This window comes from Myxocyprinus asiaticus, chromosome 48, assembly GCF_019703515.2.
Source record: "Myxocyprinus asiaticus isolate MX2 ecotype Aquarium Trade chromosome 48, UBuf_Myxa_2, whole genome shotgun sequence".
NCBI lineage: Eukaryota > Metazoa > Chordata > Actinopteri > Cypriniformes > Catostomidae > Myxocyprinus > Myxocyprinus asiaticus.
This window is the reverse complement of record NC_059391.1, coordinates 23,874,218-23,891,417: the sequence shown is the minus strand read 5'-3', so window position 1 is coordinate 23,891,417 and position 17,200 is coordinate 23,874,218. Positions and strand designations below refer to the sequence as shown.

Below are 17,200 nucleotides of genomic sequence, written 5' to 3'. Positions count from 1 at the left end.
TCACACACAATGTCCTAATCTTTATTTCTCACAGCTCAACATCAACCCCACCAAGAAACCCTCTCCAACTTTCCCACCTTCAGCTCAACACTGCCTGTCAATCAAAACACAGGCAATCAGTCATCAGCCATGAAAAGACTTCTCCCTCTATTCCTTCATTCCCTCCTATAATGCTCCTTTATTCTTTTATCCCAGTCTCTCTGAATGGGCGTGACATATTTTAATCTCCAGCACGCCTCCTCTGAATTCCCGCCGTCGTCCTCGCTGTGTCCACCATTGGTTGGTTTAATCACCGACAAGGCAGACAGTGCTGGTTTTTTTTTTTAGGAGGGCTATATGATCAAATCCACCCACTCCCTTTGTCTACCCCACCTCTCCTTCAATCTATCCCTGCTCTGTGTCTTCAGGGTCAGGGCACCCCTCGGACTGGGGCCCTTTGAGCCCGGCAAAAAGGATCATGTCATGAATGGAGCTTGATTTAGTTTTAACAGGGTGCCGTGTTTGTCCTTTAAGTGGTAAATGAATATACATTAGCCGTGAAAGGCCTGCAGGGAAGGGACAATGGAGAGCGAGCGATCTGAATGCCGAGAAGGGGTGTGTGAGTGCAAATAGAAGGAAGGTGTTCCCGGGTTCCTCTGCAGGAACCCGAAAGCAGTTAATTGGAACGTTTGTTTGTACCTTATGTTCTTCGCTGAGAAGGGAGAGAAGATTTCAGTATGTCACACACTTCCCATAGCGAATGCCGGTGTACAGTGCTGCAGACAGGAAAACTATCTTATGCCTCATTTGGGACTAGGTGTCACAAGTTGACACTTCTACTCATTCGGTTCTATTAGTCTAAAATGTGGTAAATAGAAATTATAGTCATCAAAATTGTAATACCAATAACACAAATTGAAGTATGGGAATTATGTAGCGACCAACTTCATAAGTTGCATCCTGGGATGCATTTTAAACTGTTGAAGGAGTTCCCATGTTGCCTGCTCTTCCTATGCAGTCCAACTCATCCATTACTACAAATATTTAACTAAATAGGCTACACATGCACAACTTTTATTTGTGCAAAACTGATAAAGATTTGAGCAATCTAAAGCTTATGCTTCAAGGTTTAGTTTTAAGTGCGTCCAAACTTTTGGCAGTGTAGAGGTTTCATTTATTTGTTTTACTTACTATAAATGTGAACTTTTCTTTAAATGTCACATGTACACCAGTACATAAAGTGCATAATCCATTTTCTGCGGTTTTACAAATGTGTAAATATACTGCATGTTGTTTAGATTTTAAATGCCTTGTACTGTCAAATACATTCACCTGTAGCATGCATTTACCCTTTGACCTCTGACAAGCAGTTATCAGTTTTTTCTTGCTGTTAAGGGAGTCAGACATGTGGCATGGTCACCTCCAACATCTTCCAATTGATCCCAGACAAGCAAATGTCACAACCTTTTACCCCACCATGAGCCCACAAGGGACAAAAAGATGGTCTCCGGCCAAAGAGGTTCAAGCATGTGGTTTGGAAAAATGAGTTATGCAAAAAGAGATGTTGTCCTTTCTTGCATATAGGGCTCTGTTATGTTAATTGCTTTTTTTGGTGGCTGGAAAATGTAACTGTGCAAATTCTGATAAAAGTGCACTTAACATATATTGACTAACCTATATTATTGCATCACTAAACAGACTACATGACCATTATAAAAAAAAAAAAAAAAAAAAAGTGTATTTTTTTTTTCTCCATCTTCATGCTATAATAATCTAAATTGGATGCAAATAAGCATAGAGTTGTGGGAGGAAAAATGATTGCATCTTCAATTAAATGTAAGAATAATTTCAACAATTTAATCTGGCATTAGAAAGGCACTTAATAGCAGTTTCTTATTTTTAACAATCTTACAATAAAGAAAACACACAAAGATCAACAAAACAAGTATGGTACAATACTGGAGAAAAAGGTAAAAGCATGTAGGAACATTTACATACAGATATTGCACATTGTTCTTGTTTGGAATAATTTATGTTAAAACACTAATAAAATATGACCGACGTTTTACTCAGATATGTATGCATACATGCTGACTGACATGGAAGCAATTAAACTATGGGGAAACATCAGATTACAGAATTTTGCTGTTAAACAATGTGAACATTTCTTGTCTACAATATGAAAGGCAGATACAATGTGCTTTTACTAACCTAAGATATAAAGACAAACAATTTCTACAGTTTATAAAAAGTTTACAATTATCAAAATGCTTGAATAACAAATGCTTAAATGAACACATGTAAAATTAATTTTGTTCTATATACTATAGCTAAAAATGACAAATGTAACCGTTTCAAGGTTTAGAGAAAATCACATTCTTTTCCCTCCTTTATAGGCTACTTCTGACTGATTGTTAGTCAGCAATATGCAAATATATTAAACGGATATTTACATTTCAAATTGGGTAAAATAAAATGTAAATCCATGTCATCCAGTTGTGGATTTGTGCTTCGTGAAAATCAAAAAGAAAATGTCATTTTCATTTCAATTTTGGCCGGTAGTGAATTTTGTTGGGAAAGCAACACAAAAGCAGACGTCTTCCCAAAGACACGCGTCACACCATTCCCGTCTGTGTTAACGCTGCTCCACGAAGCTCGTCTCTGCTCTGCTAGAGAAAGAGAAACCGTATGATACGGTCAGTTTTCAATTAGATTTAGATCCCCGCGGTCCCCTTGCGACACCTTGTGGCAGAGAGGAGTATTACAACCCTCACCTTAAACGTGCTCTGATGCAGAATGGGCGTTATTTGGATCTAAATAACGACTATTTAAATCTTCACGATACATTTAGTTAAATAGCTGTTAAATGTCATTATTCAGGTATAAAGCAGGTATGCCAAAGCAGCACATCAGCAGCGTCACGTCGTAACTTTTCTCAGCGCTTGTCAGGATGGACCAATCACAGTCATCTACGATTACTCGATTATGATTTTTTCCAACAGTTTATGGATTTCCGTTTCTTCGTCAGGTACCAATACTTTAAACTAATAGATTTAAATGAATACGTATTTAAGTGTACTTATCACGCCTGCCTCAAGACAACAGACGTCTTTAATGGCTTAAAAGCAGGATTCACATTTGAGTGCCCGTGCGCCCCCTGGTGTTTATTCCTATCATGGTAAATAGCAATTTGCAGATACGATTTTAAGTTATCAAGAGAGTTTACATAAAACCACTAAGAGCAGAAATAACCGTACAAGACCTGCATCCCATTGTAAACTATTGGGTCATTGTGTTGTAGCAGTACTCACATGTCTGCGTGTTTGTTGGAGATCACGTGATTGTTGTAGGACATAATGGGAGGAACGCTTTCTTCATCCTCAGGAACCTGCAGTTATTAGTGACAGAAACATTTATACAAATTAACTAGACAAAAGCAGAGTTGGTCAAGATTCCGATCAATTTCAAGTCAGCAATAAAATCTGACTTCACTGGTATCATAAATTGCGATTCTTTACTTCATATTATGCTAAGAAAAAACCTGGCTTGTATAGATAATGCGCATGCGTGTTCTCGAGTTGATTGACAGGCAATGTCTGTAGGTGATTGTAAGTGTAAGGTGATTGGCTCTTTTAACTGTAAGGCGGGACTTCCCTTCTACAACCGTTGACCGTTCCAATTTGTCCCATTCATTTAAATAGAAGTGGCACATCTCTGCAAAATACTCTCTGGTATTAACAGAGCTGTACATTTGTTTAAATTATCATTTTTACAGTCGTTTCAGGGTTTACGATGTTACGTTATCATGGCAAAGTTGCCAAACTGGACAACTTTACACAGAAAAGGTTAAAGCAATTTTAAATCACACTAAAATTATGTTCACACACGTTGGTTATGCCTTGTGAATATAGTTTCAAAACAGTGAGCATTTTAATGTTAATGGACTGGTCTCATTCACTTCCATTGTAAGAGCCTTGCCGTAACCCAGATTTTTGCTTTAAGGAAAAGGAGGGACCAGTCAAATAAATTTTTCTGTGGTAATCAATTTTACACCACAAATGCCGTCGATTGTGCTTAACTTGTATTGAACCTGGAATATTCCTTTAATGTCTCTATCACATACTAAAATTAATTTCAACTTACGCTAACGTTTCATGTCCACTCATTTGTATAGGCAGCCATGAAAAAAATTGGGATATAGTACTTCAAAGCAAGAAAATAAAAAATGCACTACAAAAAGTTACATTAAGTTTTGCCCTGAAAGTAAAACAGCGTTTTTATTTTTAAAAAGGTCTAATAACACTCTTGATAAACCATCGCATATCTCACCTCCCAGTAGATCTCGTCATCAAAGCAGTTTTCATCTGCAGGGTCGCCCCAGATGGGAAGCTTCAGAACCAAGCCTATTGGTATAACAATACGATTATGGCAACATGATAAAGTGTGCCATTTTCCACACTGAGCCAACATGCGCAAACTGAAATCGTGGTAATTAGCGACAGATGCAGATCTGGTGTATTTGTGCAAGTCGAGCCAATAGAAAATCAATTTTGTAGGTGGACTGACATTGTGTCCACTAGTTTTCAGGTTACAAACGATACACCTGCCAAACAACATGGATTTACAAACAACTGCAACAAAGCCCTTTAGATCGTCAAGCTTATTGTATTGTGTAATGTAGCACATAAAAGGAAGACATCATGTTATATTTAAGCCATGCTTATCTCTGAAAACACTCCACTTACTTACCAACAAATATGCCACCTCCGATTCCAAAACATAAGGCCACGCATAGTCCTGCTGCTTGGTAGCCACCCTGGATGGTGGGCACCCGTTTTGAAAAATCCCCCATGAAGTCAAATGTATTTTGCAACCTACCAAATGGACAAAATCATTGAAATGTTGCAGTGAGCAAGCTGGTTGTCATCCTCGTCCCAAAGCAGATGATTTAAGATCTGGCTAAAGGAGTCTTATCTGAACATTCCAGTGTCCTTTAAGAATTTAAAGCATATTTCTTTCATCTTTTTTTCCTGTTTCCAAATAATACAAGGAACTTTTCAACTAATCACTTGAGAACTTAAAGGGTAAAATTAGATAAAAATTCTCTCATTTACTCACCCTCATGCCATCCCAGATGTGTAAAGATTCTTAGAAAAATATCTCAGCTTTGTAGGTCCATCCAATGCAAGTGAATGGTGACCAGAACTCAGAAGCTCCAAAAAAAACACATAAAAGAAAACATAAGTGATCCATAAGACTCCAGTGGTTAAATCCATACAGTGGTGGGCAAAAAAAATTGGCACCCTTGGTAAATATGAGCAAAGGCGGCTGTGAATAAAATAAATAAATTAGCATAGTTTATCCTTTTGATCTTTCATTCAAAACAATTTACAAAAATGTAACCTCTAATTGAACAATTAAAACAGGGGAAATCTCATTATCAAATAAATATTTTTCTCCAAAACACACTGGTCACAATTACTGGCACCCCTAGAAATGTTTGAGTAAAATATATCTGAAGTATATTCCCATTCATATTTTAAATTTTTTAGTGCACATGGGTGACTAGGAACATGAAATTCTTCAGCAATGACTTCCTGTTTCACAGGGGTTTAAATATGAGGTAACACACAGGCCAAATTCCCTTAATCATCAAATCACAGTGGGTTAGACTAAAGAATATAGTTCTGATGTTCCACAAAAGGTTGTTGAGCTCCACAAAATGGAAAGTGGCTATAAGAAAATAGCCAAAGCATTGAAAATGCCCATTTCTACCATCAGGGCAATAATTAACAAGTTCCAATCGGCCTGGAAAAGGATGTGTCTATATTGTCTCCACGCACAGCGAGGATGGTTCAAGTGGCCAAAGTATATCCAAGGATCACAGCTGGAGAATTGCAGAAATTAGTTGGGTCTTGGGGTCAGAAAGTCTAAAAAATAAATAAATAAAAGACATCACAAGTTGTTTGGGAGGGTTTCAAGAAAAAAAAAAAAAAAAAAAAAAATCCAACAAACTCGAGCATCTTCAGTTTGCCAGACACTACTGGAACTTCAAATGCGACCAGGTTCTATGGTCAGATTAAACAAAAGAGCTTTTTGGCAGCAAACACCAGAGATGGGTTTGGCGCACACAGAGATGAAGTACCCAATGCCCACAGTTAAATGTGGTGCTGGATCTTTAATGTTGTGGGGCTGTTTTTCTGCCAGAGGTCCTGGACATCTTGTTCAGATACATGGCATCATGGACCATCAAATACCAACAGATAAAAAAAATAAAAAAAAACCCCCGACTGCCTCTGCCAGAAAGCTTACAATGGGGCCTGATTGGATCTTCCAGCAGGACAATGATCCAAAACAAACATCAAAATCAACACAAAAATGGTTCACTGACCACAAAATCAAGGTTCTGTTATGGCCATCCCAGTCCCCTGACCTGAACCCCATAGAAAACCTGTGGGGTGAACTGAAAAGGAGAGTCCACCAACATGGACCTCTGAATTCAAAGGATCTTGAGAGATTCTGTATGGAGGAATGGTCTCAGATCCCTTGCCAGGTGTTCTCCAACCTCATTAGGCATTATAAGAGAAGACTCGGAGCTGTTGTCTTGGCAAAGGGAGGTTGCAAAAAGTATTGAATAAAAGGGTGCCAATAATTACGGCCAGTGCATTTGAGAAAAATATTTAATAATGAGATTTCCTGTTTCAATTGTTTTACTTCAATTAAAAGGTTCGATTTTTGTAAATGTTTTGAATGAAAGATCAAAAGGATAAACCATGCAGATTTTTTTTTTTTTCCACAGCCTTCTTTGCTCATATTTACCAAGGGTGCCAATATTTTTGGCCACCACTATATCTTCAAAGCAATTTAATAAGTGTGGACTTTTTTTTTTAAACTCTAAATATCCACTTTCACTTTTATGCCTGAAAGTAACATGTGATGCCTGTTTAGTTTCACTTTCACATCTGAAAGTGAAAGTTGAAGTAGAGATTGAGTAAAAAAAGGACTTAAATATTGTTCCGTTTCTCACCCACACCTATTATATCGCTTCTGAAGATATGGATTTAAACACTGGAGTCTTATGGATTACTTCTAGGTTTCCTTTGTGATTTTTTGGAGCTACAAAATGTCTAAATCACCATTCACTTGCATTGTATGGACCTACAAAGATGAGATTTTTTCTAATAATCTTCTTTTGTGTTCTGCTGAAGAAAGACAGTCATACACATCCGAGATGGCATGAGGGTGAGTAAATGAGTGAATTTTAATTTTTGGGTGAACTATCCCTTTAAACACTACTGCCATCTTAAATGTATAATGCCTTATAATATCAAGGTTGTACTCTTTAGTGTTGTCGGACTCACCCTAACTCCCCATAAACTGTATTGCTGGCAGCAGCAGCCGAGATGGCGCCTACAATTCCTCCAATAACCCCTGGCATGGCGTGCAGGTTATGGATGCCACAGGTGTCTTGAATCTTCAGTTTCTCCTCCAAGAATGGCTGAGGGACATAGACAAGAACATTTCTGAACACTTCACCTCAAAGAAACTACGTTTTTACTGTAACTACAATGTTCCAGATCTATCCACTACTGAAGCAACACAGATAGCATAACAAAAATATTGTCTGGGAGAAATAACTGAAACAATCTCTGAAAGTTAAAGACTCACTGATAAATAAATGTAGCCCAGTGTGGACACAATTCCACAAAAGAAACCCACGATCAAAGAACCATATGGCATCAGCATAAATTCAGCTGCTGTTCCTACAGCAACTCCACCTGCCAGAGTAGAATTCTGGATATGAACCTGGAAGGAGAAACAGAGTTTTAGACTATTGAACAATGACTGGTTTAACAAAAGCTTCAGCCTCCAGTAGGACTGGGATGATTCCATTTAAAATGAAGGAAATTGGTTTCAAATTAAACCATGCATTTCCAAAATGGGTCCAAATTGCAACTGAATTGGCTTTCTGAATACAGTTAATTCTCCTAAAAAAAAAAATATATATATGGCTTGAAAATAACTTCACAGACCAGTCAAACACTGATACTTTATCCATTTTATCTGCATTAAATAAAGCAGATAAAATGGATTTGAGAAGCAAAATGAGAAAATATGAAGCTATGTTTTCAGACAAATCTCACCAAATTTAGCGTTATGCTTAAAACGAGAACAAAAACAATTTGCTAATGGGGTAACAACCTTAATTCAAAAGGGTAAAACAAGTTTATTTTAAATTAACCTAAATTGGATTTTTTTTTTCTCCCCAAAGTGAAAAATCTCTCATTTACTCACCCTCATGCCAACTCAGATGTGTTTAACTTTCTTCTTCTGAACACAGATTTTTTTGAAGAATATTTTAGCTCTGTAGGTCCATACAAGTGAATGGTTTAAAAAAAAAAAAAAAAAAAAAAACACACAAAGGCAGCATAAAAGTAATCAATAAGACTCCAGTTTTTTTTATTCATGTTTTCTGAAACGAGACCGAAATGCAAATCCCTTTTCACTATAAATCTAACATCAGCAGTCTCCTTACCGATCATGATTTCAAGCTCAAATGCGCTTCCTATAGCGCCATCTAGCACTCTGTGCATGCATCAAGTACTCTAAGTGTAATCGAGCTTGAAATCATGATTATGCCTAAAGATGGCAATAGCATCACGGCATGTACAATGAAATAGTTACATTTTGGTCCGTTCTCACCCAAACTGACTGGATCACCTCAGAGACATGGATTAAGCCACTGGAGTCTAATGGATTACTTTTAGGCTGCCTCTGTGCTTTTTGGAGCTTCAAAGTTTGTCACTATTCACTTGCATCATACTGTATGGACTTACAGCACTGAGATATTCTTCTAAAAATAATAATAAAAAAAATAAATAAATCTTCATTTGTGTTCAGCAGAAGAAAAAGTCATGCACATCTGAGATTGCGGGTGAGTAAATGAGAATTTTTCTTCAGATTTCTCTGAAAACAATACTTAATATCTTGTAATTCTGCTTCACGTAAATTTATTTTAAGGATGTTTTGATATTTTTACTTGAAAACGAAAAAAAAAAAAAACAGTATGAAAACTATTTTTTGCAATGATCACACCACATCAAATGGTTTTGGAAATCTGACATGAACATGATGGGACATTTACCATGTCCAGTTTCCCTGTTTTCTCAAACATGCTGGATATGGCGACGGTTGTCAGGACGGTGGAGGCCAAAGCAAGGTAAGTGTTGATGGCAGCTCTGTGCTGACCGTCTCCATGATCAGCAATGGCCGAGTTGAAACTGGGCCAGAACATCCACAGGAACAGGGTGCCTGCATAAAAACATTTCACACCAAAAACTTAATGTAATGTAATCCAGGTGATGTAATCAAATTATCAGTTTATGCATCCAATTTTGCAACTTTCAACGAGACTACAATTCATTTTTGTATCTTTTGTTTTACTTTGTGCCCTTATCCATATATAATGGAGCAAACTGTATGGATTCTACAGTAGTCATTTAGTAGTTTAACTTAATATTATACATTCAAAGTGTTATATCGTACCATAACAAGCTAGCTCTCTAAATTTGCAAGATGTAAAGGACTCTTACCGATCATGGCGAACAGATCGGAGTGGTAGACAGATCCGTTCATGCGTTTGCTTTTATCCAAATTCGGCCGATACAGAACCCATGATATGGACAGACCATAATAAGCACCAAAGGTGTGGATCACCATGGAGCCACCAGCATCTTTGGCCTAACAGGGATTAAGTCATTGAACAAATATGCCTTCAGTGAATATGCTGCCAGTGCTACATAATTTATTATGATATATATAATTTTTACGTGCGCGCACACACCCCCCCCCCCCCCCCAACTTATTCCAGCAAACCAAGCTCTTGCTTTTGTGGTCTTTATCTATAACTGAGCATATTGGGAGTATAACCAAAGCCAGATGAAAGTAAACCAGTGATTAGACTCACATGAAGGAGGTTTAGAATGATGTATTCTTCAATAGCAAACAGCGTGACACCAAACAGGGTCATCACCAACAGCTGAACTGGGCTGACCTTCCCCAGCACAGCGCCGTACGCGATCAGACACCCCGCCACACAGAAATCTGCATTGATCAGACTGAACACAGAATGAGATGCATTAACTTTGTGTAGAGGAATCTACATAGAGAGTGAAATGTGTTTATAAACTGATCATCTATTTCCTAACACAAGTAAACCAGCAGAAGTTATTGTTGCTGTAGCGCCTCTACTGTTCCTTTTACCAGGAAACTGCAGAAATGCATGCTGTACGCACAACGAGCCACAATTTTTTTTTCTTCAAAAAATGTAGGTATAGTAACGTGGTTTTATGAGACCAGGTTGGCAAAAACAAATGGGAGCACTAGAAATAATCTAGATCTACACCTATGTCAGAATTTGTTGCCTTTCTGCAGTGAAATTTAAAATGTTTTGAAATGTACTGTAGCTTTAATCTAGAACAGATTTAAGAGGTAGCTCAGCAAGTTCAAGGAGAGCGAAAGTACAGGCTAACCTGATCAATCTAAATCCAGGGACTAAAAAATGGTTCAAGGAGCGAAAACTAAAACCGAAAACGAACAATTTCTTAAATACTGGTAAATGTTGTTCTGTTCATTTTTCATGAGGCTAAAGGGTTTACAGTAAATTTTTGGAACTACACCACTTCATGTTGCCTGTAATAATTAAACATGTGCTTTGATCCTGAAGGAAACTGCTGCATCACACATTTCTTAACTCTCGTTGTGGATGTCACATCTGTGAATGAAGACCTTTTTAAACTACTATGTATAATGACTACATATACAGTTGTGCTCAAAAGTTTGCATACCCTGACAGAAATTGTGAAATCTTGACATTGATTTTGAAAATAGGGCCGATCATTACTCCTTGAAACAACCACACCGTCTTTTTCCAGAGCAGCCTGTATTTCTCCTGAGGATACCTGTGGGTTTTTCTTTGGATCCCGAACAATTCTTCTGGCAGTTGTGGCTGAAATCTTTCTTGGTCTACCTGACCTTGGCATCAAGAGATCCCTGAATTTTCCACTTAAGTGATTGAACAGTACTGACTGGCATTTTCAAGGCTTTGGATATTTTTTTTATATCCTTTTCCATCTTTATAAAGTTCCATTACCTTGTTACGCAGGTCTTTTGACAGTTCTTTTCTCCTCCCCATGGCTCAGTATCTAGCCTGCTTAGTGCATCCACGTGAGAGCTAACAAACTCATTGACGATATATACACACACTAATTGCAATTTAAAAAGCCACAGGTGTGGGAAATTAACCTTTAATTGCCATTTTAAACGTATGTGTCACCTTGTGTGTCTGTAACAAGGCCAAACATTCAAGGGTATGTAAACTTTTGATCAGGCCATTTGGGTGATTTCTGTTATCATTATGATTTAAAAAGGAGCCAAACAACTATGTGATGATAAATGGCTTCATATTATCACTATCCTTAAGACTTTTTTTTTTTTTTTTTTTGCATGATCAAAGTCTTTTAAGGATCATATGAAGCCATTTATCAGAAAAGACCTTTCTACTGTGAAAAACAAAAGAAAGATGCCCAGGGTCCCTGCTCATCTGCGTGAACGTGCCTTAGGCATGCTGCATGGAGGCATGAGGACTGCAGATGTGGCCAAGGCAATAAATTACAATGTCCATACTGTGAGATGCCTAAGACAGCACTGCAGTGAGGCAGGAAGGACAGCTGATCGTCCTCGCAGTGGCAGATCACGTGTAACAACACCTGCACAGGATCAGTACATCCGAATATCACACCTGCAGGACAGGTACAGGATGGCAACAACATCTGCCTGAGTTACACCAGGAACGCATAATCCCTCCATCAGTGCTCAGACTGTCCGCAATAGGCTGAGAGAGGCTAGACTGAGGGCTTGTAGGCCTGTCATAAGGCAGGTCCTTACCAGACATCACCGGCAACAACGTCGCCTATGGGCACAAACTCACCTTCGCTGGACCAGACAGGACTGGCAAAAAGCGCTCTTCACTGATGAGTTACGGTTTTGTCTCACAGGGGTGATGGTCAGACTTGCGTTTATCATCGAAGGAATGAGTGTTACACCGAGGCCTGTACTCTGGAGCGGGATCGATTTGGAGGTGGAGGGTCCGTCATAGTCTGGGGCGGTGTGTCACAGCATCATCAAGCTTGTTGTCATTGCGTTACAGGGAAGACATCCTCCTTCCTCATGTGGTACCCTTCCTGCAGGCTCATTCTGACATGACCCTCCAGCATGACAATGCCACCAGCCATACTGCTCGTTCTGTACATGATTTCCTGCAAGACAGGAATGTCATTGTTCTGCCATGGCCAGCGAAGAGCCTGGATCTCAATCCCAGAAGGTTAGGGCCATTCCCCCCAGAAATGTCCGGGAACTTGCAAGTGCCTTGGTGGAAGAGTGGGGTAACATCTCACAGCAAGAACTGGCAAATATGGTGCAGTCCATGAGGAGGAGACGCACTGCAGTATTTAATGCAGCTGGTGGCCACACCAGATACTGACTGTTACTTTTGATCTTGACCCCCCCCCCTCCTTTGTTCAGGGACACATTATTCCATTTCTGTTAGTCACATGTCTGTGAAACTTGTTCAGATTATGTCTTTAGTTATTGAATCTTTTTATGTTCATACAAATATTTACACATGTTAAGTTTGCTGAAAATAAAAGCAATTGAAAGTGAGAGGACGTTTCTTTTTTTTGCTGAGTTTATAAACAAGGCCGAAACACACCGGGCACCAGTGGCAGTGCCAGGATTTTATTCACGGGGGGGCCGGGCAGGGTACCGTAATCAGTACGTGTTAATCCTAACCCATATATTTGGAATAAGGCTTATTATTATTATTATTCACAAGATATGAAGTTGGAGACACAATGTATGTGTTGACAGGGTACGTTTAGATACGGTCGCATTATCCTTTGCATGCCCTCACTTCCATTTTTTTTCAACAATCCACCAGTGATGACCACAGAAGAACACAAAGGAATATAAATAATAAAAAAAAAAGCAATCTGCAACTACCTGCAAAGATTTTTGCCAATAACCATTAGTTCCGAAAGCAACTATCGGCATGGATTAATCTGTAAAACCAATATATTGTCTACCTCCAGAGTCAACATACTTTTCAATACCAATCTTGATCTTTCCATCAGTGTAATCCAGCGAATGGAACCAGCCTTGCATCAGAAGAGCCCATTGGATGCCGAAAGCTGCAATGAGGAAGTTGAATCCAACGGCTCCAAAACTGTAGCGCTTCAAGAAGGTCATTAGAAACCCAAAGCCCACAAAGATCATGACATGGACATCCTGGAAACCTGCAGATTTAGCAAAAAATAAAAAAATCCAAATGATCAGTTTCAATATAATTGCAATTTGCAGAGAGGCAATGTGTTTATTTAGATGACTTTTAGATGAATGAATGAACGTTACATTTATATAGCGCTTTTCTGACACTATACTTTACACAGTGAACAGGGGACTCTCCTCAACCACCACCAGTGTGCAACATCCACCTGGATGATTGACAGCAGCCATAGTGCACCAGTACACTCACCACACACACCAGCTATTGGTGGAGAGGAGAGAGGACAGCGATACAGCCAATTAATGGAGAGGGATTATTAGGAGGCCATGATTGGTAAGGGCCAATGGGGGAATTTGGTCAGGACACCGGTTTACACCCCCTACTCTTTACAAGAAGTGCTCAGGGATTTTTTTTAATGACCACAGAGTCAGGACCTCAGTTTAATGTCTCATCCAAAAGATGAGGCTTTTTACAGTATAGTGTCCCCATCACTATACTGGGGTGTTAGGACCCACACAAACTGCAGGGTGAGCACCCCCTGCTGGCCTCACTAACTCCTCTTCCAGCAGCAACTTTAGTTTTCCCAGGAGGTCTGCCATCCAGGTACTGACCAGGCTCAACCCTGCTTAGCTTCAGTGGGAAACCATGCGAGAGCTGCAGGGTGATATGGCTGCTGATCACATTGGAAGAGAAGCCCTTAGAAAACCTGTTCATTACCAATTCAAAGAAATACCATAGTGAAGAATGTAGAGGGCATTTTTTTACCTTTACCAGACCAACAATTACAAAATATTGTTGGAAGTATCCTTAAAATCCTATCAAATTCCTTGATGAGCACAATTTTCTTTCCTGTGTTGATGTACTTCCTATTGAAACATACACTTGGGCAAGACAACAGCCTTCAGTTAGTCAGCCATGAACCAAGATTTGCTACTTGCTAATCGGTTACAGGTGGTATTAGGGGGAGGGACATTCTCAATCTTGAGAGTATTTTATTGGACAAAATTTGTATAGTGCAAGAGTCATCATTTTTTGTTCAGTTTTCCCAGAAGAGAAAGACTCAAATTTTGAATGCATGTATCAGTCAACTTTAGGAGTGCAGTAGCATTTAGATTACTTGAAATCAAAATGGGAGTTTTATGTCTTTTTACTTTCATGGGAGTTTGGAGACAAAAAGAACATGATTCTACAACAAAAGTCCAGTTGCATCACCCTCAAATCTATGGAAAAATGTGTTGCGTTCTAGTAGATCACAAATGATACATGTAATCTGAGCCTTTTGGTGACATAATGGAGGTCAAAGCAGCAGCAAAGTAGACTAACATGTAACAGAGCTGAAAATTAATGATACATACATTTTAGAACAGAAATATGTTGGGCTGGTTACTGTGAAGATGTTCTGGGCATTCTCCCATAATGGAAACAGATAACACCAACACAACACAAGGACATTTTGATGCTGGTGACACCACTAAATTGCTTGCGTAAAAGCTAAATGACAACAGACATTGCTGTGGTTTGTGAACAAGCCCTTATTAGCACAGCATCAAAGACCTGATGGCCATTGTTACCATAAAATCTCTTCCAGAAACTGACAACTTCATAAGCAATTTGTCCTTTCATACTGCCCTGACATGATGAGTCACCTTGAAATCATTCATAACCAAATTACAGGATTCAGGACAGAAGTTACCAAACTCCAGAGACCAGGTACAGGCTAGTATGAAAAGGCAACTAAGACTTCATTCCATATGCCCTGCTGCCTGGATTAATTAAGTCTTATAAAGTTGTATAGAGCATGTTTACACGAAGGCCAATTTTTGTGCCAAGTAACTCGAAATCAAGTGTGATACATATGTTTTCAGGTCACATTAAGCTGTATCAAATCTCACAGCTAATGAACACTGCTTTTGAGCTGCATCAAGCATACAGTATCAACACAATTCACTGTTTATATAGAACACCCCACCCTGTTTTTAGTGCCCTTGTTGGATCGGGGTTTGATTTCCGTAATCACCCTAATGACCCGTCACCCTATGCCATGTCCCTTTAGCTTACTACTAGGAGTAAGAGATGTAATTAAAAACAGATGCGCTCCAACCAACTTGTTCTGGCCATATCGGAGGTGACAGTCACACCTCAACCAGGACAGTTGCACAGCATTCAATGATATTTGATATGTCCCCCAACAATAGTTTGGGAGTTCACACACCACCTGTCATTTTAGACTTGGGTCTAAGATCACACTTGAACAGAGGGAAGTCTGACCTGAAGACCCTAGATCTTTGTATGACAGAAGAATTCAACCACACCTTCAGAAGATTCTAAAGCAGACAAAGGCTACCGATCCTTACATAATCAAGAGCAAACAACCTCTTTCCACCTGTCATATTTGCAGCAAAAAGACTTCAGTCCCATGTGTATAAGGGTGTATGCATTTTTACATGTGTAGCAGGAGAAATGTGATGCTCACAGATGTAAGGTTATATAATTCTAAGACAGAGAAAACCAGAATAACATTACACCATGTAGAGAATATGTCAGTCAGAATGATTGACTTTGTATGCTCCCTCAATATTTGCTTCATGAGAAAAGCAATGCACACTAAAAATTTGACAATTACTTACACATCCTAGACCTAACCATTAGATCCACTCTTTTCCCACAAAGGTAACCTCCAAAAATATTCAACATGAATATCCAACAGAAACTCCTAAATACTAACATTACAAAATATTAAACACTATCAAGTATGCTACTTCATTTTACTTAAATAAGAAATGTATATAACACTTACATTTCAAAATTTACTCTCAATTAGTACAGAGCAAAGTATGCTGGGAAATGTAAATCCCCTGTTTGGTTTCAGCAATACATTGAAGCAACAAATAGTATTCACATAGTCCCAACACAATTGGATAAAATAAACCTAGATAGATTGTACACAATAAAATTAAGTCGAGACCAATTGTTAAAGAATTGTGTTGTCTTAGCCCATTTTAATTGAGTTAATTGAGCAAGCAGTAAAAATCACATTGCACATTGAGTCCATTTGAACATTTCATAATTTAATCACTTTTTGATGACTGTTTTGAATTTCACATGGACTTTACGCAATAGAATTGTTCTCATCTCAAACATATTTTAAGTTGATTTTAAGTATACTGCGTCAGCATTTTCAATAGAGCTGCTTCCCAGATAGATAGTTGAATAGAAAGTATGATTTTTATTTTTTCTTTGAAATGCAATTAAGTAACAGTACCAGTATCCCGTTTCAACAGTAGGTAAGTACACCCCCTACACCAAATACTATGTCGTTACATCCTTAAAAGTATTTAATTAAAATTAGGTAGGTTAAAGTAAATTATAGTACACATAAAAAATATAAAAAAAATAAAAAATAAATAAATAAATAAATAAATAAAAAACACTTACTGGGATATCTGAAGTAGAAGTCATTCTCAATATCACTTGTGATATTTTGCTTCTTTCTGACATCAACCCAGTGAGTATCTGACTCCTCGTTATAACGCACAAACACCCCAAAAAGAATGATCATTGCCAACTGCCAGACGAAACACACGGCAGGTAAACTCCATTTCAGATTCGTATTCTTTGGCCCGTTGCAGCTGTTCCATATGCAGTCCATGCAGCCCCCCATGTCTGCAGGTTGGCAATACAGTAGCCTAGTGATGCTGTTAAAAGATGTGGACGCGCATTAGTGCCACTTTTAAGCGCCTCGGGAGCGCGGAGGTGTGTCTGCCACGCCATTCCTCGCCCTTTCAGGAAAATAGGTCCCATTAACGACAAAATAGTGTCAAGGGATTATCAGTCATCATGGCGCATGTTTTAATTGATGACGCTGCTCTGTGATTGGTG

General features: G+C 38.7%; 1 protein-coding gene across 2 annotated transcripts; it reads right to left on the bottom strand.

Annotated features, from left to right (window-relative positions):
- Window positions 1–1,846: 1,846 nt before the first annotated feature.
- Window positions 1,847–16,991, bottom strand: LOC127437492 (ammonium transporter Rh type C-like). 2 transcript variants are annotated; one of them, XM_051692439.1, is made up of 11 exons: window positions 16,757–16,991; window positions 13,139–13,331; window positions 9,947–10,097; window positions 9,573–9,720; window positions 9,125–9,291; window positions 7,648–7,785; window positions 7,341–7,477; window positions 4,729–4,853; window positions 4,309–4,382; window positions 3,291–3,367; window positions 1,847–2,648 (listed from the first exon to the last, which is right to left on the bottom strand). In XM_051692439.1, exons 1-11 carry the CDS (start codon window positions 16,980–16,982, stop codon window positions 2,615–2,617), a joined length of 1,470 nt encoding a protein of 489 aa, XP_051548399.1. In that variant the 5' UTR covers window positions 16,983–16,991; the 3' UTR covers window positions 1,847–2,614. The 2 variants fall into 2 exon arrangements, with proteins under 2 accessions (XP_051548399.1, XP_051548400.1); XM_051692440.1 differs by having other exon boundaries at window positions 1,847–2,645.
- Window positions 16,992–17,200: the final 209 nt, after the last annotated feature.